The 25,306-nt window shown below is 50.9% G+C and overlaps 6 protein-coding genes across 13 annotated transcripts; 3 read left to right on the forward strand and 3 right to left on the reverse strand.

The window, feature by feature from the left end:
* The first annotated feature begins 1,277 nt into the window (after window positions 1-1,277).
* Window positions 1,278-2,611, forward strand: Atf-2 (Activating transcription factor-2). Its single transcript, XM_017154926.3, has 2 exons — window positions 1,278-2,351; window positions 2,406-2,611. The coding sequence occupies exons 1-2, from the start codon at window positions 1,355-1,357 to the stop codon at window positions 2,492-2,494; spliced, it is 1,086 nt and encodes a 361-aa protein (XP_017010415.2). The 5' UTR covers window positions 1,278-1,354; the 3' UTR covers window positions 2,495-2,611.
* On the reverse strand, window positions 2,591-5,874 carry LOC108066413 (TBC1 domain family member 31). The gene is made up of 4 exons (XM_017154924.3): window positions 5,436-5,874; window positions 5,264-5,377; window positions 2,795-5,204; window positions 2,591-2,743 (listed from the first exon to the last, which is right to left on the reverse strand). Exons 1-4 carry the CDS (start codon window positions 5,726-5,728, stop codon window positions 2,591-2,593), a joined length of 2,970 nt encoding a protein of 989 aa, XP_017010413.2. The 5' UTR covers window positions 5,729-5,874.
* A 94-nt stretch (window positions 5,875-5,968) lies between these two features.
* On the reverse strand, window positions 5,969-7,866 carry LOC108066416 (vacuolar protein sorting-associated protein 55 homolog). The gene is made up of 4 exons (XM_017154927.3): window positions 7,727-7,866; window positions 6,746-6,823; window positions 6,327-6,582; window positions 5,969-6,263 (listed from the first exon to the last, which is right to left on the reverse strand). The coding sequence occupies exons 1-4, from the start codon at window positions 7,864-7,866 to the stop codon at window positions 6,156-6,158; spliced, it is 582 nt and encodes a 193-aa protein (XP_017010416.3). The 3' UTR covers window positions 5,969-6,155.
* On the forward strand, window positions 7,794-12,286 carry LOC108066414 (uncharacterized). Its single transcript, XM_017154925.3, has 3 exons — window positions 7,794-8,392; window positions 9,254-10,166; window positions 10,226-12,286. Exons 1-3 carry the CDS (start codon window positions 8,299-8,301, stop codon window positions 10,764-10,766), a joined length of 1,548 nt encoding a protein of 515 aa, XP_017010414.2. The 5' UTR covers window positions 7,794-8,298; the 3' UTR covers window positions 10,767-12,286.
* Window positions 12,287-12,631: 345 nt separating this feature from the next.
* NKAIN (Sodium/potassium-transporting ATPase subunit beta-1-interacting protein) lies at window positions 12,632-19,702 on the forward strand. Of its 8 annotated transcripts, XM_017154917.3 has the most exons (8): window positions 12,632-12,698; window positions 13,716-14,116; window positions 14,172-14,309; window positions 14,373-14,453; window positions 14,518-14,700; window positions 14,761-14,821; window positions 15,589-15,643; window positions 18,260-18,407. In XM_017154917.3, the coding sequence occupies exons 2-8, from the start codon at window positions 14,057-14,059 to the stop codon at window positions 18,270-18,272; spliced, it is 591 nt and encodes a 196-aa protein (XP_017010406.2). In that variant the 5' UTR covers window positions 12,632-12,698; window positions 13,716-14,056; the 3' UTR covers window positions 18,273-18,407. The 8 variants fall into 8 exon arrangements, with proteins under 8 accessions (XP_017010406.2, XP_017010404.2, XP_017010402.2 ...); XM_017154915.2 differs by lacking the exon at window positions 15,589-15,643 and having other exon boundaries at window positions 18,260-19,702; XM_017154913.3 differs by lacking the exon at window positions 18,260-18,407 and having other exon boundaries at window positions 15,589-17,976.
* A 22-nt stretch (window positions 19,703-19,724) lies between these two features.
* Ance-5 lies at window positions 19,725-22,018 on the reverse strand. Its single transcript, XM_017154918.3, has 4 exons — window positions 20,945-22,018; window positions 20,234-20,800; window positions 19,867-20,180; window positions 19,725-19,809 (listed from the first exon to the last, which is right to left on the reverse strand). The coding sequence occupies exons 1-4, from the start codon at window positions 21,925-21,927 to the stop codon at window positions 19,793-19,795; spliced, it is 1,881 nt and encodes a 626-aa protein (XP_017010407.2). The 5' UTR covers window positions 21,928-22,018; the 3' UTR covers window positions 19,725-19,792.
* Window positions 22,019-25,306: the final 3,288 nt, after the last annotated feature.

Raw genomic sequence — 25,306 nt, forward strand, 5'->3', positions numbered from 1 at the left:
ATTGCGAATGGGAGTAGGAATGGAGGACGGACGGATGGAGGGGTCCTCCATCTTGTCGCTTGGGAACAATTTGGACACTGAACTTGACCCACAAGACGGGTTTGCGGCTTTTTGTGGGGCTGAGTTTTAGAAAATTGCTCGTTTCGTTGCGTGCATGTTTCCCAAAATGCGAGCGACTCGAAAACATTTTGCGTGTTGTCTGTTTTCTGTTTTCTGCTGTTTCCTTCAATGAGAAATCTAATTTAAAAGATACAAATTTTAAATTATGGGGTTTTCTTGGCTGCCAAAAATGTTTTCGATGTTTTTTTGTACGTCTTTTCTCCCTCTTCACATATGATTGCTTCTACGTGCTGCGAAAGACTCGCAAGCATATTGCGATTTCTTGGCGGAAGTGCTGAATGTCAGGAGTGGTTGTCTAGAGAGTGATTGCATAACAACAATGACGGCAAAAAAAGCGATAAGAACAAAGGGTGCTCACCCACCAAGGAGTATCACTCAGTCGAAACATTTATTCCAAATGAAATATTTGTTGATTTTTAATTTTCGCGGTCTTTCTGAACCCTGCAGTGGTATCGATAAGTTGGGTATCTCCTCGATCACATCACTATGCGCTCAACCAAAAAGAAAATATAAAACAAATACTTTTTAACAAATTTAATAATGCTATTAATATATAGTAAGAAGGTCTTGCGTTGAGAAGAAATTGATTGGGAATTTAATTAGTAGTTAATTTAGTAGTAGTTATTTTGCCCTGAAAATAAGGATCTGAATATTTCCTAAAAATTTAATTTTTCTAAGGTGCTTTAACTTGCTCAAAAAAGATACAAGCAAAACTTACAAATGTTTAAAATTACACAGGTGCTTTATGAACAGCTATATTTGAATTTTAGGGTATGGCAGTTAGTATGACTTTTTTTGGGCGATTAGGTAACTCTCTTAATAGAAAGCTGCCACCTAGTTGGAAAACAGTAGATTACACAGAAAGAAAAACGAGCTAAAATAAATTTAATAATTGTAATGTAATGTAATAAATACGTGAAAAACGATGAATCATACGACACGTACGCCACTTTGAATTTAGTCATCACAAATCGTTTTTTATTTGCAACCTTATTAAATTTGCTTGAATAATTGATTAAATAAGGGAGATCACAAATTTTTAAAAAACCTTCGCCACCTACAAATAATAAAGTTTTTTCAAAAGCCAACAGTACGTATGAGCGATAAACTATTTCAAGCGACATGTGTGTGAGGGCTATAATATCGGTATCGAAAACCATATGTTATTGTTTTCAATTGGTTGCCAGCAAGTGTTTTTGTTTTAAAAAGCAATGTTTTTGATGTAACCGCTGGCATGGACACCCCAGAAGCCATGGAGGAGCTCGCCAGCGTGTCCTTCGGCGACTTTGAACCAAAGTCCGCCGAGGGGGACGTGTCCTGCTACCAGAACTTCCGGTCGCAGGCCAAACATGACATCTCGCTGGACCTTTCGCTCGGCCAGAAGGCGGAGAACCTGTTCGCCGCCGACCAGACGCCCACGCCCACGCGCCTGATCAAGAACTGCGACGAGGTGGGCCTCTTCGACGACCTGCAGCACGTGAATCCCTTCGACATCGGCTTCCAGCGAGCGGCGGAGCAGAATGTCAGCGGCACTCCCAGTCGCCCAGAGGCGCCTCCCCTTGACGGGGAGTCCCTGCACACGCCACAGGTGTACCCGCTGGAGGCCCCGGCTCCACCTGGTAACCCGGTCACCCGGAGCGACAGCTGCAGCAATGTGGATGTGGAGCAGCTGCTGGCCAGCACAGGGGACACTCCACCCGAGGTGGACACCCCAGAGGGTCCACCGCCGCTGCAGTTGATCCAGCCGCAGCTCATCACCTGGGTGCTGCCTGCCCAGTCAGTTGCAGTTCCCCTCGCCGCAACGGAATCCCACAGGAGAATTCGCCCCTACATCCTGCCCAAGCCCACGGCGAACGAGGGGCCACCCAGGACCAGTAGGAGACCCGAGCCCATACTGGTCAGCCAGCCTGCCCACGAGCCCAGTAGCGCCAGCCTGACGCCCACTTCACAGCTGCCCATCAAGGAGCGACTAAAGGCCATCCTGCACAGCAGCAACAACAACAGACGCAACTTCGCCACTCCGTGCAAGGCGGCGAAGGCGAAGGATCGCAGTCGGGACGAGGACTGCATGGAGCGGCGGAGGGCAGCCGCCTCCCGCTACCGCAACAAGATGCGGAACGAGCACAAGGATCTGCGCAAGCAGAACGCCCAGCTGCAGCAGGAGAACCGGGAGCTGCACGAAAGGATCGCCAGGCTGGAAAAGGAGCTGCAGCAGCACAAGAGTCACAGCGGTAGGCCTAGCACATCCCCTCCTGAATCGAGCTAATCTATCCTATCTTTTCCAGTGGCCAACCAGCTGCAGATACCTCCATCCAGCATTCACCTGCTCATCAATGTGCCCAATATGTTGGTGCCCAGTGCGGATAAAAAGTAATCGACGTGCCTTGTTTATCTATCTATGTTCCAGTGCCATGTAAATAATCCTAGCTTAGACAATTATCTGTACAGAAAGGCCTCAATAAGCTAATAGTTAAGAAAGATTGCCCCTAGCCGTCGTCTCTGTGGTTATGATTTCCGTAAACTCGCGCTGGATTTCCAGAATGGAGTTCTCGATGTCCACCAGCTGGGGATTGAACTGCAGCGATGAAGTTGCGGCGGGAGTGCGCAGCTGTTCCATGGTCATCTAGAAAGGAGAAAGGCGAGCTTAGGGATAACAGAACCTAATCTATCATACATCACGCAAGTTCCTCTGCAGCTGATCGCGCTGACTGCAAAGCTTCTGGATGTTGTCGTAGTACTTCTGGGCCAGCGGAGCACCCTGCGCCTCCGAGTAGTAGCGCTGCGCCAGGAGCTCCATCTCCTGGTTGCGTATCTCGTCCTCGGCCAGCTGCATTTGCTGGTTGTGGCGCCGCCGCTCCCGCTCGATGCTGTGCATCAGCAGATCAATCTCCTTTTCCATCTCCAGGACCTTGCGCCGCTGCTCGGACTCCTGCAGCTTGGTGATGACCTCGCTCTTGCGCCGACGCACCTCCATCTGGTAGGTGAGCAGCATCTTGCGCTGGCAGGTGATGCGCTCCTCCTCGCGGTGGATGGTGTCCTGGTACAGCTTCTCCATCTCCTTGAGGCGGCGGGCGTGCTCCTCCTGCTTGAGTCCGTTCTCGAGGCGCTCCATGATCTGCACCTCCTCCAGCTCTAAATGCCGGATGCGGGCATCGATCTCCTGGTTGTGCTTCATCAGCGACACCGCCTGCTCCTCCTGCTGGTCGATCCACTCGCTGGGATACTTCAGGAACTTGGGATACACGCCCTTCGGAATGGCGCTAAAGCGCTGCATGAAGCGTTGTGGGTGCAGGGCGAGATCGCACTTGGCCATCAGCCTGCGCGCCTTGGAAAGAAGCTTGCCGATGTCCACTGGATTCTGGTCGTGGAAGAAGGAGAGGATAGAACGCTTGTCCGGCAGCCGAACTATGATTTCTCGATGAATCAAGTTGTAGGCCACCACCAGGAAGACGGGAAACCAAGGCTGTTCCGAGACGATGTTGTCCCACAGCGACAGCCACTGGTGCTCCTCGAGGACCTCGGCGAAGGCGGTGCTCAGGAGGGGCCAGGCGAAGTCCTTGGCCACGACCTCCTGGGACTTGTAGAACTTGCAGAGCTGCTCGTCGCAGTGCAGCAGGATATTCTCGCACATGGCCAGGTAATTGGACGGCGGCAGCGGATGGAACTCGAACCACAACTGGAAGTGATTCAGGACCAGGGTGGCGACCACCTCGAAGGAAACCAGACTGTTCTTGGGCAGCTGCTTTACAAACGGGTAGATGAGGTGCGGCATGAAGTCCGCGTGGGCCAGGACCTTGCACCACTGGGCCAGGCAGCTCCAGATCTTGATCACCCCGCGCCGCTGGGCATCGTTGCGAATCTTGAGCTTCTTGGCCTGATTTCTGACCACCAGCGGTGCGCCCAGTTTGATGAGCGCCTGAAACTGCGGCCCATTGCAGGGGAGATCCAGGAGGGAGGTCCAGATGAGGAACCTGTACTTCTCCGGATAGCAGCCGTACTCCTTGAGCATGGCCCTCAGCCGCTCTGGCTTGAGCAGGTGCCGCAGTTCCTGGCTCACGTTGACACTGCAAGGCGGCAGTGGCTTAGGCTGCTTGAACGTCGCCTTCACTTGGTTGAGGCAGCGCGTCTGAGCCTGCAGAGCATTGAACAGGCGGCAGGTGGACCACACACTCACCTCCCCGCAGCGGGAGGTGACACTCAGCAGCTTGCCATCCCGACTCAGGCTCAAACTCATCGCATTGGAGCGCTGCACAATCAGCTTGTGGTCCGTGTTGCTCAGATCCAGCATAACGGCTTGGTTTCTGGCCGTGATTCCGAACACTATCCGCTCCTTTGGCTGCGCGAGAAAGGCCATTTGGCGGAGAGTGAAGTCGGTCAGACGATAGAGCTTCTCCAGGTCAAAGGAGGCCACACTAAGCATTAAAAGATAGCCGTCCAAGGTGCTCAGGCACATTTTGTTGCCATCGGGGGTGAAGCAGTAGTTGAGCAGCGATCCATCGGCAAAGTCGTGGTCCTGGCAGTCGAACGTCAAGTCCTCCTCCAAGTCGCTGTCATCCGGCCCACGCAGGACTATTTCCGGAATGGATTCGCCCGCTGGCAGGAGTCTGAGCTTCCGATTCCTGGCCTTAATCGGTTGGGCCATGCGCAGCGTGCTCAGCGAGTGCGAGGACCACACGTGCAGCGAGTCGTTGGAGAAGCCTATGAAGAACTGGTCCGAGTTGGGCAGGAAGGCGGCGAACTTGAGCGTGTAGCGCGACTCATCGAAGTCCAGCTGGTGCGAGACCTCCAGGCTGTGCAGGTTCACCAGGACAGCCTCGCTGCCGAACCGCATGAGGGCGTTCGAGGAGCGTGGATTCTGCAGTCGGTTGCTCCAGCTAATCTCCTCCAGAGCGGCGTTGCCCACCTCTCCGCGGGCGCCGAGCATCGAGTTGTCCACGTCTATGATGAACACCTGGCCCGTTTTGTTGCCCACAATGTAGTCGCTGGTGTGCAGGGGAGATGGGCGGATCAGCTTGGCCCTGGGCATCAGGAAGCCCAGGCGCCAGTAGCGCTTGTGCACAAAGTCAAAGACGAAGACGTTGCCTCTGTGGATTGAGAGGATCGTTAGGTTGCTTTGCTATTATGCCAGTCTTCCCATCCTTACCGCTTGTCAATGACCACCAGTTTGTTGCTCAGTTCGTTGAAGCAGCAGGCGGCTATCTGGATGCGCAGTTGCTGGCCCGCTTCCTTGACCGTGTGGTGTACGGTCAGGATGTTTCTGGAAGTACAAAGGTCCTTAGCTACCACTCCCCGAATCCTTTAAGGCTTAAACTAACCCACACTCGTTCTGCTTCAGCTTGAAGGGATACTTGCGCATTGGAGCATGACTCAGGGGCAGACTGTGCGCAGTCTCAGCCTGTGTGAGCGTCACATCCGAGTCCTCGGTGTCCACATCCTGGTAGGACGAGATCTCCAGGTCCGCCTCCGTCCAGTCCTCGTCCTCCTCCAAGTCCGTTTCCCCATCATCGCCTGCTTCCTCCAGCTGCGCGTTTTCGATGCCATGGAGGCTAATAGAAGGAATTCCCGTGATCTCCTCCTTCTTTATTTCCGTTTTTACAATCCTATCCATTTTATGAGCGGTAACAAGGGCTCGGCATTGAAAAAAGTATTGCCATCGGCGTAAGGATACTTCAAAAAAAGAGTGTTTGAAAACTTCCTAAATCACTTAATTGAGTCCTTCTAGTTTTTAAAAAATTAATGACTGAAAACTGCCAGCTGATCCCTCCCGGCTACGCCCGTGAAATGAACCACTGCCTATCGAGGAGCGGCGCGATTATCGAACCAGCAAATGAACCGGAACCAGGACCACTAATATTTTACTACGTCTGTTTATTTCGTTTGCGTTTATGTTATCTGGATACACTTGATTATATGAGATTGGCTGATGACTGCGAAGAAGCGAACAGCATGCGTGCTTACGGATAAAAGTAACCTCGGGAGGTGATCCTCCTGCGCCGGCTACTGGGCGTAAAGTGCCTCTGTACCACGGATCCCCTCTAGAACATCGAGCCGTAGGGCTCGGCATCCCGCATGGCGTAGCCAAAGATGGTGCCGTAGTTGATAAGGTTGCTGATTATCGTCAGGATACTCGCCGTCCAGGTGATCTGTGCAGGAAGGCAGTGTGAGAAATCTTTAAGGATCACTTAGAATCGCGTAGAATCACTCACCACCGACGCGTGGGCGAGGACGATGGGCAGGGCGAAGGCGCTCAGCACCATGCCCGCGGTGAGGAAGAGGGCGAACTCCGACTTCGGATTGGTCTCGGTGCCCGGAGTCGTCCTCTTGGCGATGAACACGGGCAGCACGGACAGTGCGTAGAACAGCAGGACGAAGAAGGGATAGAATATCTTGGGGGTCGGCACGGCGCAGGCCAGGATCAGGAAGGTGAGACCCATGCATGTCGCAAAGGCGCAGATGATGAGGCTGCAAGGAAAAAGGGGAAATCGTTATCAGACGTTCACCTGCTGGGTGGGTGTAGACTTACGCTGCGGGGTGGTTTCCATTTCCGGAAGGGTGGAGCGGGTTCAAGGTGAAATGGGAAAGGGTTAGTCATTAGTTGCGCCTCGGTAGGACCTTGCATAATTACCCGTTAAGGTGGCCATTGTATTTGTTTATAATTTTTCCTTTGTCGCTAAAATGACTAAGATGTGTGGTTCCGGGCGAACTAGTTTATCAGTGGGGCCACAGCTTGACCGTTAAGAAATACCATCCGCCTTTGGTGAAAATACCGAAAGGTACTCAAAATACCGTTAAAAGAAAATTTAACTGAATTACTTTTTTTTACTTGGAGCTTAAAATTAAGTTTACTAATCTCTTAAATTAATATAATAATATATACATTTTAATTATAAGTTTGTTGTATATTTTATTTATAAGCTTATAAGCTATTTTGGTTCAGGATTCAGCTAAGCTTCAGCTTTCAGCTTTGCATATATTAAATATGTTTGAGCTTGGATTTGCATCCTTTCATGAATGGGTAATCAATGAAAAGAAGGGGAGGAATCGAGATAGGCCAATTCACTTTGACTATATTAATTTTTATATAAAGAACCCTCCATCGGCCTGATTTTATTTTTCTCTGCAAATCCCAACAATAAATGATAAGTTCTAAATATCACATTAGCCAATACCCACCTAGGATCGAGCTTAAGGATCCCTCATAAATCCCTCACCATTTCATTCGCTCGGGAGCAAAGCTCTTTGGCTGCCAATTCATTGATAAAAATAAAGCGCGCCCTATCCCAAGCGAAAAAGCTGCAGGAAAGGGAAGGCTCCTCGAAACTCAAAGTGGGGAGGGAGTGGGGCAAGTGGGGCTCGGAGATTTGTGAGTGGCAGCCACCTGCTAGCTGGCCAAGAGTCGAGTTCGGTTTTGGTTCGGGTTCTCGGCTCTTTATGAATGCCCCGTGTGTTTACTCAAAGAACGGACGTGCCGAGCTTTCCAGCACCACTCTGCGCAGGCGCCTCCCTTGTACTTGTAGCCCCTTTGTAGTTGTTGCTGCGGGGCCTGCCCTCAAAAGCTGCCCGCAACATTTAACAGCGCGGGGGCGAAACATAACATTTGCGTCACAGCTTCTGCTTCTTCTCGGGCTTTTTGCCGCCGCCAGGCTCATTCAGTTTCTTCAGTATAACGGTATACGTCCACGACGGAGCAACGCAGGCCAGGAGAAGTCGGAGGTCCCATCCGCATAAATACATCCATATGTCCATCTGAGGCTTTTCTCGCCTGCATTCTGTGAGAAAAGTGCAGCGTTTGACATTCCCGGCTTAACACTTAAGGGTTAAACTATTGAAAAGTGCCGTTAACTTACGCTATTAGCCCGAAATATTGCACGCCCACGCGAAAAGTTCACAAAAGTGCGGAGAGCAACCACCAGCAGCTGCCACTGGGATTTGCAGCAGTGTGTGTGTGCGCGAGTGTGGGAGTTGAAAATCAATAAGCCCGTCGACGTCGTCGTTTTGGCCAAAGCGCCCCATTAACCGGCCATATGGCAGTCGCGTTCGTGCTGCAGTGCTAGATAATTTCCATTTCCATTTCCACTCGCCTTTGCCAATTTCCACGCTCGGAACAAGTACAAGTACAAGAACAAGAACCAGAGGAAATTTCGCAAGTACAAGTGCAATTTGTGCCAAGTGCAAAAGATGGCGGCTCGCCTGGAAATCACCGTTAGCTTCGCACTCGCTGCAACGGTACTCTGCAGCATATTGGGTCATTGCGAAATGTCCGTTTACCCAGGTAAGCCTAAAAATAGCACACTACACCCATACAGGCTCAGTTCTTGGGTCTGAATGGATTGGAATGGCACTCAGGGGGGGAGGGGGGCCACCTCGTTTTGTGTATCCCCTGCACTAGATACATGCATAGTATATATGTGTCCTGCGAAGTGTTCCCGAATCAATTCAAAACACCCACGCTCTCCGCTTCGGCGAAAATTGAAAATCAAATGCAGAGTCGTTATAGATACTGCAGCTACTTTGGGGATAGTTGAAACTCTAGATATATAAAGTAATGAATTTGTATAGTAATAATATAACTTATTCCCGGAAATCCAAATAGGATATTTAATTTTTCATAGCATACATTTCGGGGATTTTTAGGGAAAACCTAGATCTCTAGATCTAGAAAAACCTCTAGAATCTACCTACGCAGCTACAATAAATAACTTCCTTGATTTGAGCGCAACAATAGCCCCATCCCCATCCCCATCTCCATCCCCAACCATCACGAAAACAACAAAGTGCGATAAAGTTTCCAAGCACGTCACAGGCCTCAGCTCCCATTTCCCGCTTCCCATTTCCCAGTCCTCCGTCTGTATGTTGGTCTCCCTCACTCCACCGCGATTGCTCGGCTTTGACCTGGCGCGTGTGTAATTGGTCTATTTTTAACCTCTGGCAATAAAACGGACTTTTGTTTGTCTATTTCGAATCCTTTCACGCTTTTCGGGGGGGCTGACCACCCTTCGACTGGTCTTTCTATTTCTGTTTCGACCTCACTTTGTATTTTCCGACCGCTGACACGCAGACCGCGGGCTCATTAACATTAGCGTAATCACCCTCGCCTGCGCCCACTAATCAATCCGAATCGGAATCCTTGCAGGACTGCGCCGCCGACCCATTCAGGCGCCAGTGATGGATCCGCAGAGCGAGTTCCTGTCCGCCTACCAGATGTACCAGCAGAACGCCCGTCGCCGCCTGCAACAGCAGTTCGACCAGCAGCTGCACGAGATCAACCTGAAGATGGACCGGCAGCGGCAACTCCTGGAGCGGGAGCGGTACCGCCAGCGGCAGCAGGAGCTCCAGGTGCAGCGCGAGGCGGAGGAGGAGGAGGGCGACTACGGGAACAATCTCAACCAGCAGTACGACCAGTACGACAACGCGGAGGCGGAGGCAAGCTACGGCAGTCCCATGGAGTCGGTGTCGGACGTCCAGAGTCCCCCGTTGTACCTCCCCCGCCTGCCCAATCTGCCGCCGCTGCCCAGCCTGGCCAACTCCCCGAACCGGAACAGCGTGCTCCGCGAGCGGATTCCCTTCGCCGTGGGTCCCAACGACGCGCGCTTCTTCGACAACCCCAACGATCCGTCGGGCGAGCTGGACTCCCGGGCCCTGGAGGACTACGAGGAGTACGCTCCCATTGAGCCCACCCCCAAGATTGACACCCCCGTGCCGGCTCCCGTGCCCGTGGAGCCGCCCAAGCTGCTGGACGCCGCCAATGCCAACTTCCACCGCATCAACCCGCAGTCCGTGGCCGCCGCAGCAGTGGCGGGAGTGAATCTTCCCCAGGCCAAGGACCAAACGCCCCACGAGCTCAACGCCCTGATCAACAAGCTGCAGAAGCAGAGCAAGGCGCCAGCCCACCTGACCCTGATCAATGGCGGCGATCCCGGCCAGGAGCAGATCGTCCTGCGCCAGCACATGGGCATGAACAGCGAGATGGGCGTGTACATAGTGGCCCTGATAGCAGGAGTCAGTGCAGCGGTGACCGTCGGTCTGCTGGCCCTCGGAGTGACTTGGTGAGTTAGCCAGAAAAGCTTTGAGTATTTCATTTAATAACCTAACCAATCCCCCACAGGTTCCACAATCGGCACAAGGCAGCCGCGGATGTGGAGTACCCCGCCTACGGGGTAACCGGACCCAACAAGGACGTCTCGCCCTCCGGCGACCGCAAGCTGGCCCAGAGCGCCCAGATGTACCACTACCAGCACCAGAAGCAGCAGATCATCGCCATGGAGAACCAGGCCACCGACGGCAGCTGCGGCATGTCGGACGTGGAGAGCGACGACGACAACGAGGAGGGCGACTACACGGTGTACGAGTGTCCCGGCCTGGCGCCCACCGGCGAGATGGAGGTCAAGAATCCGCTCTTCCTGGACGAGACGCCGGCCACGCCGGCCAACAATCTCTCGTCACAGCCCACTGGGGCGGCCCAGGCCTCCGCAGCCGCTGCGACCAACAACAACATCACCCAGGCCACTCCCCAGCAGCCGGCCACCCAGAAGAAGGGAACGGTCAAGCCGAACATGAATCTCCTGAACGCCGCCGCCACCGCCGCAGCCGCTGCAGCCGCCTCGGCAGCCGAGGAGCCCAAGCAGAAGCGCAAGAGCAGGAAGTAAGGTGATCGATTCCCTCTTGGGGCAATTGGTAAAGTTTGACTGATCCATTGTCAGCCAACAGACAACACATCCTCTCACACAGATTCAGCTGCAGATCAGACTAGGTGTAGAGCTATGTATGAATTCCTAACAGATACTCCGGGGAATTTAATTCCAGGAGCCGAGCAAATCACACACACGACACTCAGTCCACTGTCTCTATTCTTCCCTATATGCATAAGTCCTGTAATGTAATGTAATCGCATCGCTATGCCGTAAGAATAGCTCCCAGCACGCCTGAGCCACTGAACCGTAAGACCCCGTGAGTCCACCTACCCCCATTCCCATCCCCCATCCCCTTCCACCCTCTTTCCACCCGCTGTCAGTTGCACAACGCTGCTCTGATTCTATTACGATCCGGCATGTGTAATTCTGTTTTGCGTGGCAGCCGAGTTATTGTATATCAAACTTTTTGGTCTCTGCGATTTGTTTAAGGTCTGGAGAGGAGGGACAACCAACCGAGGCAAACTAACATATTATATTATTATAAATATATGTATACACACACATACATATTTATATATAGATATATATTCATGTAATTATTGTATTATATACACACGGAGGCGGACACCTTTTTACTTACCTGTCTGTGTGGTGTACTATGTACTATCTTTTCTTATTTTTACTACGCTTTGTGATCGATCCTAAATTATCTGTGTCAATTTAGAAATACAATTCTGGTAACCAACCTGTATGCATGCAAACATATTTAGAGGAGACGCGACTGGAGGAGAGGAGAAGAGGATTATTTACAAGTAAAACTTAACAATAATTTCCCTGCACATTCATGTAAAGTAAATGAAAAACGACTGATAACACACAAAGATAACACGCGTCTATTGTACAAAAAATGAAAAAACGAAAGAAACAATTTATTTACTGATTAGTGAGAGATTAGCAAGGAAACTATCAGCGGAAGCGATTCCCAGCCCCCAAAACAACTATAGGAAACTGTAGCGACATTTTACTATATTATATTCTCAATTGCTGTAAATAAACATGAAACATTGGGCAGAGGACGAGGAGTTAGGAACCATTGCGGCCGAAACAATACACTGAATACAACTGAATTGAAGAACTTGCGAGTTCAAAAACTAGCTAACAAAACAGAACACGAATATTATATTTCTATTGACTAGTCGAAAATGCAAAGCATCACGGAGCATTGAAAATTGAATTTGAAACCCAAATCGAAACTGACTTAGCCACAATAAAATGCGCGTAGCATATGAATGTACGTTGAGCGTAATGTTGAGTTTGAAATATATATTTTATGGTGTCTGGCCACAGGCACGTGAAAATAATCCGAACTCAAAACGAGGACTCGAAATGCGAAATTGCGATTTGCGATTTGCGAGCGGCGGAGCAGAGAACCCACATGTATTGTGTATAAATACATAATTTAATTTATTCATGTATGATAACCGTAACAACACAAATTATACAATATGCATACAGAATAAACTAAACTAACCGAAGAGGATGTTTTTCTTTCGGGAGGTGGGCTACAGGTTTAGACATCAATGGATCCACTATCCACTATCCCACTGTCGAAGGCACGAAGACTCTTTGGATGCAGGACACTGCTGGAATAAATAAATAAATTCTTTTTTCCTTCTCAATCTCCTAACTTGTAATTTTTAGACTCATTTAATTTCTCAGTTTTCAAATTTAAAATTTGACCGTTATTTTCCAGTTTGTAAATGTTATCTTAACATTTCTGTTAGAAAACAGCGGAATCTAACATTTTCGGAGGGATTTTTCGGTATTTATATACTGCCAAAAATACCACATCCAATTTTAGCACCATTTGTTTATATACTGCCAAAAATACCACAGCCCCACATTCAACTGTTTTTTTTTGTCCCGTTCGCAACTTGTTCTCTTGACGTAAGTCCGAAAATTGTTAATAAATCGAGATAATAAATCGCCGTGACTGCGTATTATGTAAAGTGGAGTGGGCCTGATACCGCTGCGCTAGAACCCTTCCATATGGAACATTGTAGAGCACATATCTCCTGCCCCCAGCCTGTGTGTGTGTGTGTTTGTGCGGTGGTCAGTGCCTGTGTGTATGTGAGAGTGGGGCTTCCGTGTCGCAAGCGGACAACAAATGGAATTGAGTTCTCTGTTTGAGTCATTCCAGTGACAAACAAAGCGCGTCATGCGTTGCCCATCGAGTTACTGTTTAATTTGATTACCGGGCAATCAATGGTACAGACTTCCAATCACCGATCGCATCTGTGTGGTGCCACAAATAGACATGGCGTAATGGAACGGAGATGCTGCTTCTCCGGGCTGTGTGTGCTAATTAATTAATTGCTCATACTTGACCTGGACACTAAACAGACGCTGTTGAAATCGACAATATGTGTGCTCGGCCAGATGAAATGGGCGAAAATAGTGCGTGTTTGGTTCAAGTTACGTGAGCCCCTCGCTGTGATTGTGTTGGTGGGGAGCATTCCCGTGCGAAAGTGTGTGTGTGAGGGCAGTGTTGTTGGGGAGTACCTAGATAGTTGTACCTAGGTGAAATAGTTGGGTACTTTCTTTCCCTCGAGCTGCATACCTAGTTTGGATAGTTAAATACTTTTATGTTGCAAGCTAAATTAATTGTTTTTTGAATGTATACTCATTCTGGTTCGTCAATAACAACTTATGATGCATTATTAGTAATACAAATTTAAATATTAGTCACTTATTTATAAAACAAGTACAGATTCTTAGGAATTTCCAAAATTTGATTTTCTTATCTCTGTATTTTCCAATTCCCGGCAGCATGACTCAAGTCTTTTTCCCAAAAACAAACTCTTCAAAACCGAGTACCTTAGGCACAGCGCTATTCAGGCAGTTTCTCTCGGTAGCGCAGTTCATTTGGCTTAATTTCTCTTTATTTACTCTCGGTTCACACAGATCAGGTTTTGTTCGCTGCTCGTTGCTGCAGCTGCATTCTTTCTCGCTCCCACCCCGGCCCCTGAAGGCCCCTGGACACCCTGCACACCCTGCACCTGTGCGTTCTTGAGGTGCAACAGAGAGAGAGGCACTTGCCACGCTTGACTTGCAGCAGGTCTGCAAGCGACGCGGAAATGCCACAAGGAGGCACCTCCATTGCCGCCGATAGCCACCAGTTCCAGTCCCGATAAGGCGACGATAGACCCGAATAAACAGCTATAGATAGCTGAAGCGACAGATAGCGACGACGACGGGACGGCGGAACTATTTATTATTCAAATTCTGAATGGAATGACGATGTGATGGGCTCGTGCTCGTGTACGCGGCGACACTTTTTGCTGTCAATATGCTTCCTGCAAATGGTGAGTACCCTACGATCCGATTGATCACTATATGTAATCCCCCATCGATCCGCAGATAACGATCATCGAGCGCCAGGTATTCGACTTCCTCGGGTACATGTGGGCGCCCATCCTGGTGAACTTCTTCCACATTCTGTTCATCATATTCGGGTTCTACGGCGCCTACCACTTTCGCGTTAAATACATCATCACCGTAAGTGGCCTGATTACCATATCTCTGCGATAACCCCAATTTATTTTGTGTGCCCGCCTGCAGTATCTAATATGGAACTTCCTGTGGATCGGCTGGAACGCCTTCCTCATCTGCTTCTACTTGAATGTGGGGCAGTTGGACAGGGTGAGTGGATAGCCTAGCCCTCTGAATATATACCTTACTAACCATGCGAATCGCTTCCCAACAGGACAGTCACCTGCTCAACCTGGGCACCGGCAGCGTCTCCTGGTTCGAGGCGAACGGATACGGCTGCAAGCCCACCTACAACATGACTGCCGACGATCCAATCCGGCCGGAGCGCGTCGATGGCTGCCTGCTGGACTACCCGCTGGTGGAGGTCACCCACTCGGGGGTGCAGTGCGCCCTGGCGGTGAGTAACCCACTCGGTTAAGTGCCCGGAATTGAGTTTAATCTTAATTTTCTCCCACAGCTGCTGGGCATACTCGGTGCGATTCTGATCAGTTGCATATTTCTCGACGAGGACGACAGATGTAAGTGGCGCTCTCTGAAAACGAACCATGCTCGATTGTTGTCATAAACCCCACTAACCGGGATCGGTCATTGCTAACCCCTTCTCATCCCCATCATTTTCACTTTCGGGTCTCACTGTGCACTGTGTCTATGGTAAATGTTCCCCTCCTCACTTAACCTGCATTATTTCCCCTCTATGTGTAACGAATGTTTATGAGAAGCCATGAGGCAAAAGACGATTGTTTGTTGTTAGTGTCGAATTTATCAGGTTGTCGATATATGTAAGCTCCCACCCAAAACCCGCACCCCGGAATGCGATTGTACCCACATAAAATGACTGTTTTCGATTTAAAAACATATAAGTACCCCAAATTAACCAGTGTGACGTGTCCATGTGAACTGTGAGCAACTCTACATATGCTTTAAAAAACCTTATACTTACATGCCATATACTCGTATTGTAATCCAGGTTATGTCTAAGTCATTCACTCATAATCAAGAAAATCACAACATTGTATTTGCCCATCGACAGCGACACTGTGCAGCTGCAAAACAAAGTAGAATGCTCAGAAAAACATTGAATTTGAATAATACTAGTAATGAGATTCGAAATGAGTAATGGGAAAGTTCGTGAAAGTCAAACAGGCCGATAGCCATGGAAACAATTTAAATATTTACAATTTGTGCAAACAAAGTTCAAAACTCGTGTTGCTGCACAGTGTCCTGCGATTTCCGATGTATTTCTCTGGTTATTGTTAAAGCATCTTAATCAATTTCTGGTTTGCAGTCGATTTCATGAACGGCGACGCGAAGAGTCCACAGCACACCGTGGTGCACCCAATGTACGTGAGCTATACAAGTATACCCACAACATCCGCAAGCGCCACCATGCAATCAAACAAGCATCTGCAGCTACAGCAGCAGCAGCAGCAGAACTCACTGAAACTCTATCATCATCAGCAACAGCAACAGCCAAACCAACCCAAACTGCACCACTTCAACAAGAACTACCAGTTGAGCGGCAGCAACAATAATACACTCGACAATAATCTCCACCAGCCGCGAGACACAACAAATAACCACAGCGCATCATTCCAACCGCCCCACAATCAGTTCAGCCACCTAACCCAGGGGAGCAACTGCAGCAGTCTGCGCCGCCAGCGGCACAACCATTCCCACAAGATTGGTCAGCCCCCCGTCAGCCCCAGCCCCATGTCCCCCCAGACCACTCCCTCGCTCTCGTACGCCTCGCTGCAGAACTCGAATCCCTACCTGGCCGGAGGCCACTCGCTGAGCAACAGCAACTACAGCATCTTCCAGAGCCCCGACTCGCTCCAGGGCAGCTCCCACTTCGCCCGCATCCACCACAAGCCCAAGCCGCCCAAGTCAGGTCTCCCTGTCTCTGCGGGAGGATTAGATCCGTCTCCAGGCATCTCCTCGCCCGTCCGTCCGCTCGAGCGCCTGTCGCGCAACCTCGAGGAGGACGAGGACAACTTCTCGCTGCAGCAGTTTGCTCCGGGCGAGCACGGCGTAACCTACGTCCCCTTCCAGAGTCCCACTCCAAACAGCCTTTTCCTAGGCGAGAACAATAACGTCTTCCAGTCCACCGCTCGCTCAAGTCCCAACAACAATAGCAGCAGCGCCTATCCCTACGACCAGAACGGTTTGCCCTCTCCCCTTCGCCTGGGTTCCAACTCCAAGGCTCGGCGACCCGCGCACATTCCACTGCCCACGGTGCCCATGCACAGCTGCCTGGAGATGCAGGATGACGAGGACGCCGATGGCGAGTCCGAGTTGGATCTCGATCAGATGCTGACGCCCCCGCCTCCGCCAGTCGTTCGGCCACCCCCCCACATCCACCAGCGCTTGGGCCAGGCGCCCTATCTCGATCTCTCGCCGGAAGTGGCTGAGCGCTATGCGATGCCCGGTCCACCCCTTCAGGGGCCCCTGCCCGTCCCTCATGGTTCGCCCATGGTGCGTCGCAGTAATCGCCGGCCTAGGCCACCGATTCCCGTGAACTTCTGCGACCAGATTCGCGCTCCTCCCCCGGGATACGCGGTGGTGCGCGCCCAGAGCGACGATCGCCTGGTGGAGCAGGCGGAGGCTGAGGCTGCTCCGCACGTTAACCGGCGGAGTGGTCGCAGTGCCAACGGCCAAAAGTCCCGTCCCCGCTCCTTCTGCAACTCGATAGTGGGCGTGCAGGCCTAGATTTAAGTACGTCCCGCTGCACTTGCTCTCTCTCTCTCTCTATTAACCAAGCTCTCTGCCTCGGCAGGAGGCTGTTACTAACCAGGATCACTCGATCCCCATACACAACCCTTCATACATACACACACATAGGTGTTGCTGTTTCTTTGTTGTGCCTAACCAGCCGGCTAACCTGGCTAAGAACAGGGCTAACCTTAGCTTCCCATGCGTGCGTTTAACGATTCGGATGATGCCTTGCAGAGCTGACTTCTATTGTGTAGAATAGAACTAAGTAATCAAACAGTAGAGACTTTCCCGAATTGTGATAGAGGGCGTGGAAAGTCGCCACAGAGTGCAAGCCTAACAATTTTATGTTGATCTGTGATAACTGAAAACAAACATGAACGACAAAAACGATTATTTAAAAGCGAAAATGTCACAAAATCATTATCAAGAGAAGGATATGACGATTTGTTGAGAATGCAAGCGATATAAATGAAATTTAGCGCCAATTGCAACCAGATGCCTTGGATGAATGACGGAATAGAGATTAGAGTATACAACATACATATATAATCGATGTTATGTGCGGGAGAGCGCAGCCTCCCCAAGAGTTGCCTTTTGTTGTTTAACTGAAATACGATATATAGTATACCATATTACCATAAACTGCGAAATGTTAGTACACTGCGATGCAAACGCTAGTTGTCGAACACAAACAAGAAGTTGCCTATTGATTTAAGCGCGAGATTCGTTATACAAAACGCAAACGTAACCATACAATTTATAGATCTGTTAAGTCTAGTTTTAAGCTTGAGGCCACACAAATGCATTAGCAGAGCAGATCCAAATCCACGTAGCATAGTCAATACTTACTGTTTAGATAGATCCCCGATCTTGATCTTTAGCCATGCGAATTGTGCTGACTGGTGCCAATTCGCGACGAGATTCGAAGCGTTTCCAATAAAATGTTCATTTACACACCAAACCACGGTTACTCTCTATCTGTCTTCGTAGCCGATCCATCTATCCTCCTAAGTTGTAGCTATTCTGGTAGCTGGTAGCTGGCTTTCCGTAGCATTTGTGGCTCTAACCAACCGCTAACTCTCGACTCTCTCCGAACGTAGCTAATCCAACTTGTTTAACAGCTCCTCCAATCACAAAAGCACACTCAAAGCTAACCCGAGGTAACTTTGAACATTCTATCCGCCGCGGTTTGTTGCTCTTGCCGACCTCCTACTGATCTAATCTTGTTCTTGTCCCCGGCGCAGTGAAGCATATTAACAAGCAGTCCAAGCACCGCCAGTCGCTGTACTCGATTGAGTTCGGCGGCAGCAGCGACACCATCCGGCACGGCGCCCACTCTCACATGGGCCTGGGACTGGGCGATTCCCGAGGCGACCAGGACGGCGGCGAGCTGAGTCCCAAGCCGATGACCCCGCGGCGCGTCAAGCGGCGCTCGGTGATGGCGCGCGGCACCCAAGGAAGGCAGTCCAGTGGAGGCGGCGGCGGCAGCAGGCGTTCGCATCACGGCTCCAGCGGCACACTGAGGTCCAAGCACGGACATGGCAATGGAGCGGACAGCAGTAGCGGCAGCTATGTGCGGAGCAGCACTCGCAGCTCCCGCCGAAAGTATCACCAGAACCCAGTGACCAAGATCATGGACCAGCAGCAGCAGCCCCATTTGGGCTCCTTCCATCGCCAGGACAAGCTCTCGCTGACCGCCTCCAATCTGCACTCCCTCAACAACGACATAGTGAACAACGCGAACGCATCGGGCAGCCAGTTGGGCAGTCTGGGCAAGAGCAACCGGCACTACTACCACAGCTACCGCAAGAACATTCCGCTGGACCCCATTTACTACAACACCAATGGCCAGGGAGTGCTGGAGGAGCCGAGTTCGCCGACTCTTCCGCCGCCGCCACCGCTGCCATCTGCTGCTGCAGCCTCATCCATGCTGCAGGCAAGCGGAGGAGGAGGAGGTCACTACAATCCCAGTTACCAGCACTCCACCACCCACCTGAACGACGTGGGCCATGCGCCCGATGCGGAGCTGTACAACAATCGCCCGCCCTCGGTGCGCTCCAGTTACTCGAATTTCCACGGCTCGCGGCCACTCTCCACCGCCTACGGAAACGCAGCGGGCGAGAATGTGTTCGCCGGACTGAACGGGGCCAGTGCCAGTCCGCCGCAGGCTCCATGCACGCCGCCCCTCTACCAGCAGCATCCCATGCACCTGCAGCAGCACCAACAGCAGCAGCACTACCTTCCGCCGCCGCCAATGGAACCGGCGCCCGCCTACGTCAGCGCCATGTCCTTCTCCAAACGGACTGCCTCGCGGGAAAGCATCCGCTCGATGGCCTTCCTCAACAACGGTCCGCCCGCCTACAATCTCAACTACCACACGCCGCCCGACTCGGAGACGACCATGTGAAGCGGCTCCATGTCGGGGTTTCGCCCAGTCCGTCCTCGCCCATCGATCTTCCTCCGCATGGATCTCGGAATCTTACAAAATCTCCATCACGGCCATCGCCACCATCGCCCAAACATATTTATTCTTGTGCAACAAGCCACGCCCATAGCCCTGCTTTAATCACTTGGATAGCTCGTACTTGATCCGTAATTTAACGATATGTGTAGTGCTTAATGTATGCTTAAGTTTCTGTCGTTTTACCAAAGTGCCTTTGTAAATAAACATTTAAAGTATTGGAAAAGTGTGTTTTTTAAGCCATCGAATTATTTATGTTCATATATGTTGGTTTATTTTGAGGTAAAATATATGCTTAGATAACTGGACTGGGATTTCAGTCCCTGCGACACACTGTAAAATAAAAACGGAAACTTGAGGTAATCTAAATCAGAGGTTTACCCTACTCACATTCATCTGCATCCCAGCCTGGCTCAATGTCCAGCTGCTTATTGCGCTCCTTCAGCCAGGTGAAGAGGGGGGCGAAGTACTCCAAGATGCCGCGACCGCTCAACTTGCGCTCCCCGGTGGCGATCTCCATGACATCGCGCCAATGGCGAGTGGCTCCCAGCTCCATCATGTCGTGGATCTTCTTGCCCGCCTCCTGGTTGCCGTAGAAGTCGCAGTTGTGCAGTGGGAACTCGGGATCTCCGGGCTTGTACTGGTTGCTCGTCAGGCAGAAGGAGCGGTAGAACTGGAAGCCCAGAATCTCGGCCAGGAATTTCCTATAAAATAGTCACGAAATAGGAAACAGTCCATTGGAAATATGGTTACTTACTTGGTGTTCGATGTTTCCGGGTTTAAGCCGCGATAGAACTTAAAGTCTGGATCAAAGTCCTTGTTCAGGCGTGAACTTGGTGGCTGAACTCCCGCGAATTTATCCTGGAGATCCCAGTAGGCGCAGTTGTAGTCCTTCACCCCAATCCGCCCGTCCATAACGTCCACCAGGAACTTGTCATTAATGAAGTACTGCGGCACGGCGATCAAGGTGTGCACGCCCATGCGGAAAAGTCGGTTAAGGGACTGCTCCTCGGTGAGGCTCTTGTTCAACAGGATGTGAAGGTGCTCCAGGTGACGTGCGGTTCCTGAGGCCAGGATAACCGTCTCCGCTATTGCAGCGCCAAATCCAGGACATGGCTCTGTGTCGAGACCAAACGGCAGCCGCATCTTGTACTGGTAGTACTGGATCTCGGCCATCGTTCCGTGGACCTGCATCAACTTCTTGTAGTCCAGTTTGGGGCAGTAGCGGAGGGCCACGTCCGGCGGAAAGTAATACACCTGCGACTTGCAGTCACCTCCGGCTTCCTCCTCACTCATCCGGCGGGAAAAGCGGTCGTAAAAGGTACTGGGGCGGGAAAGAATTTGATAATAACCCTTTTAATAACCCAATATAATCACATGTATAAGAATCGCACAATTCCTTTGTGATTAATACCGCGCAGTTAAAATGTTCGTTAAGTATTCTTAAAACTGTGGAGCATTTACTCACCTTGGCAGCTTGATAAGGCCCAGTGACTCGAAGAACTCGGCGGCCTTGTGGTTGATCTTGACGGGCGTCACCAGGACCTGCTCCAGGCGCCGATGGACCGAGGGCAACTGGTGCTGCTTGCCATGGTGCGGGGTGCGGAAGAACTGGTGCGGGTACCAGTCCTGCGACAGGATCTGGTCCATGATGGGTGCGGAGATGGCGCCATCGCTCTTGGTCTCCGCCTTGGGGTAGGCGGCCTGCACCTCGTGGCGCAGGTAGGCGTGCAGCTCCCGGTAGAGCGGCATAATCTCCCACACGACGGCCTCGAGCTCAGCCTGGAAGTTCTCCGTGTCGTAGTTGAGGTACCAGGTGCGCGAGGGCGTCACATGGCCGTTGTAGGTGGCCGCCATCCTGAGCAGGCGCACATAGTCGATAAACGTGCTCTTGGCCACGTCCTTTTCGTTTACGGCCCTGCGCCAGCTCTTCCAGTTCCTCAACAGCTCCTCGTATTGCTTGGTGTGCATGTTCTTGTTGAAGATTTGCGGATACATGGCCAGCGCCCCCGAGCCCGAGCACTCCTCGTGGGCACAGACCATTGATCCGCTGACAAAGTTATGTATCTGCCGCAGCAGGTCCTTGGCCTGCTCGTAGTCCTTCGGCCGGAGTCCCTGCAGCTGCAGCTTGGACATTCGCTGGACGAACCGCCGCTGCAGCGGATCATCCAATTCGGCCACCGGCACCACGCTCAAGTTGGCCGCCAGCTCGTAGTACAGGCGATAGGTCTCCGCCTCCACCTCCTGCTTGGAACTGACCACCGTTCCGCCCAGCGGCGACTTTCCCTTGGCCGTGAGCTGGACGAAGATCTTGCGATTGATGTCCCATACGCGGTGAATGCGATCGGTGGCCCATTTGAGGATCTGCTTGGTGTGATTGGCGGTGGCACTGCTGTCCGCAAAGGCGGTCAGGACCAGCAGGAGAACCACTCCCAGTAGTAGCAGCCGCATTTCGGCCTAGGCTGGCTTCCGTTTCGCCTCGATAAGGGTTATCTGCGTGCTTGGCAATCCGACTGGGGTCTGGCTTCCGACTCTGGCGGAATCTCGCGGAGAACTGAGCTGCCACTCGAGCTTCTAGATGCGAGCTAATCGGGCTTGGCGTCTTTCGCAACTGCAGATAAGCTCAATGCCCCGGCCCCAAGCGATCTCCCCATCGAGCCAACGCTGCGTATACGTTACGTGCTGGCTCTGACATTACGTATACGCGGCGTGTGCCAGCCAGAGGCGGATATTGCAGTGGGGAGGGGGGAATGGCAATCCTTACACCATTTTAGACTGATGAACAGCGTCCGCATGCTGCTGGCTTTGTTAGCCAGTGGCCCATATTCAAGCTTAATCATTTTGACATTTTCTTTTTAGGGGGGAAAGCGGCGGGAGGGGAGGTCCTTTGGCCCGCGGTGCAGCAGCGAAGGATTCGGACTGGCAATCGGAATTTGAATCGGAGAAATAGGGGGAAAATTCGCCGGAGCGTGTCGTCGCTCGTGTGGCAAAGTAGCAAAGTAGCAGTCGCAAGTGGCATGTGGCATGTGGCACGGCATTTGTTTATGCCGGCTGACCTGCAAGCAAACCGCGAGGTCGCAGGGAAAGTGCGCCAAACGAGCGAGAGAGAGAAATTCCCCGACGTCGTCCTTTTTCGGCAGAACACTGGGGAAATTACGACGGGCTGTGTGTTTTTTCATCGCTCTGCATCGCGGAGCCCTGCAGATTACGTCAAACGGAAAGGAAACCCGTTAGCCGAGCTCAGTCGCCGACGAACCTTAGAACCGAGCAGTCGCCATGCGAGCGCACGTACGTACAGCAGAGTGCCTCAGTGTCCCCTAGTGTTCCTTAGTGTGGAGTGAAAAAGCCCAAGGAATATGGTGAAAAGCAGTCGAAACGCAAGTGAAAAGCAGTGAAAGGCCTGAAAAGGCACGAAAATCGCACGCAGAAAGGACCCACCAACACACACACGCCACCAGCACAAGTGCATTCAGTGCGAGGAAAATTCTTCAGCGCCCAAAAATAGAGTGAAATGTGTGCTGCATGTTGTTGTTGCTGCTGCCGAGTGAAAGGGAGAGGGAGGGGCTGGGGCCACGGCGGAAACTAACCTACATTTTCGCGCTCTTTCGCACGCTTTCGCTGACACTCACATACACACTCGGGCAGGGAGGCCACCTCCTGTATCGCCGTATCGCTCGCACTCACTGGTGGGGCCGCGAAAGAAATCAACAGTAAATTGTAATAACACTTCTCGGTCCGCTGGTGTGTGTGCGCCAGTGTGTGTGTGTCAAACAATGTGCGTGCCTAAAGTTTTTTGCTTTGTGCTGTTTCTGTTTCTGTTTTTGTTGCTGGTTCCGTTCCAACATCCCCATCCACTCAAATTGTTGCACAGTTGCGACTAAATAAAAATGTAATTAATGTAAAATAAAATCAAATAAAACACAGCAGCAGCAGCAGGAGCAACAACAACTGCTGAATCGGGAGTAGTGAGTGGGCCAGTGTTGGGAAGTGGAAATGTAAATGTAAATGGAAATGAAATAAAAGTGGAAGTGTTAGTGTGGGGTAAGGAGTGCGGGGCAACTTCGGTGGGTTAAAGTGTGCGTGTGTTGCAGGCCCCAGAAAGTGTAATCCGAAAGTATAAATAGAAATAGCCGTAGTGCAAGCACACAAGCGATTACATAAAGTCCAACTATCATCCCGAACATCCAACAACTGCAGCTAACGGAGAATAAACAACTGATGGCCAATGTTCAAAGGTAAAATCGAACGTCCTGTGTGTGTGAGCTGGGGTGGGGGTGGGGGGTGTTTGTCCAACACAACCACAATGTCGTGGCCATAAATTAGCTCTTGATGTGCACTTAACTAGGCGGCCACACTTTCCCTTCGCTTCGTATCGCTTCGCTCTGTTCTTTTCTGTTCCCTTTTGCTCCTTTGGCACGACAGAGAGAGCAACAAAATGGCGGAAGGGGACCGAAGAGCAAATTTGTAGCACAACTTTAGGGGCCAACTGGCAAAGCTCTGCCGCACTTTTATGGGCCAACTTTAAAACCAACCGCTGGTCACGCCCAGAAAACCAGAAAAACGGAAAGCAGCACCTGAATCGGAGTTCCCCCGCCCCCCTCCCATGGGGAAGACCCCGCCGTAAAATTGTAAGCCAACAACACATTGTTTAATGCCTCCAGCGCCGCTCTTATTGTTGTAATAAAAGTGTTTTTGCCGATTTGTGTGTGCCCGGTCCAAATTCAAGCCTCCAGGAGGAGGATCTCCTATGGCAGCCCAGCCTCCAGGCCTCCTTCCTAATGGCACGGGCCACTGCCAGCGAATTTCCGCCAGCAAACATCAACTGCCATAACGGGGAGGTGGAAACTTGATATTGAATATTTTATGGGCGCCTTCATCTAACGCTTTTCCATTTTCGCTGCCAGTTGCTTGCAGACGTGTCAAGAAGTTTGCGAGAAGCAAGAAGCACAACAGGAAGCACAGGCCTACACAAACATGTAGCCACACATATAGCCATGCTACGCCATACACCTATACTATATGCACAACAATGCCGGGAGCAGCAGCAACAAAGCGCTGAGCAATGAGCAGCATCATCTCATTCCCCCGCCCCATCCCCTCCTCTACGCCACTGCCCACGCAACCTCATTGCTTTTGGTTGGGCGCCATTTATCAATTCTTGTATCTTACTTTGTGCTGTGTGTGTGTGTCTGTGAGCTTCTGAGCAGGGAGATGCTAGATTGTCTGTGTGTGTGTGTGTGCCCATAATGTTAATTAACTTTATCTCGCTCAAGCTTTAAGTCTTAAAGCGGCGCTCATTTCCCGGCTCTCGTCTCAATCCGCCTCCCTCTCGCAGGTGTTTATCTCTTCCGTTACGCACATTACACACACGTGAGACGAGTGAGTCGTTACGTTGCGTATACGTACTGCACTTGGGGAAATGTGATTCGAATCTTAGGAAAGTGGAAGCTGTAAAAAAGCACTAAATGATTTATTTAAAAAATAGTTTATTTTCGTAAATTGTAATCCTATTTAACTGAAATCATTAAATGATTTCATTATATGTAATGTTAAAGAATATTTATATGTTAAAGAAAAAGTAATTACTCCTTTTTTTAAGTTCAAAAATAAGAATTTTAAGTCATTTTTTTCTGTGTGTGTTGGTGTGGGCGTCTCGAGCAGCCGGGGATTAGCGCGCTGCCAATTACCGTTACACGACACGACGCAGAGCAATTGCGGGCAGAGGCGATTTAATTTACTCGCAATCCCCACCCCACTTACATAAGCTTAAGTCTCCCCACTAACATCACTTTCTTCTTCTCGTTTATTCCATTTTCAAAACAGACGCGCA

This window comes from Drosophila takahashii, chromosome 2R (genome assembly GCF_030179915.1).
Source record: "Drosophila takahashii strain IR98-3 E-12201 chromosome 2R, DtakHiC1v2, whole genome shotgun sequence".
NCBI lineage: Eukaryota > Metazoa > Arthropoda > Insecta > Diptera > Drosophilidae > Drosophila > Drosophila takahashii.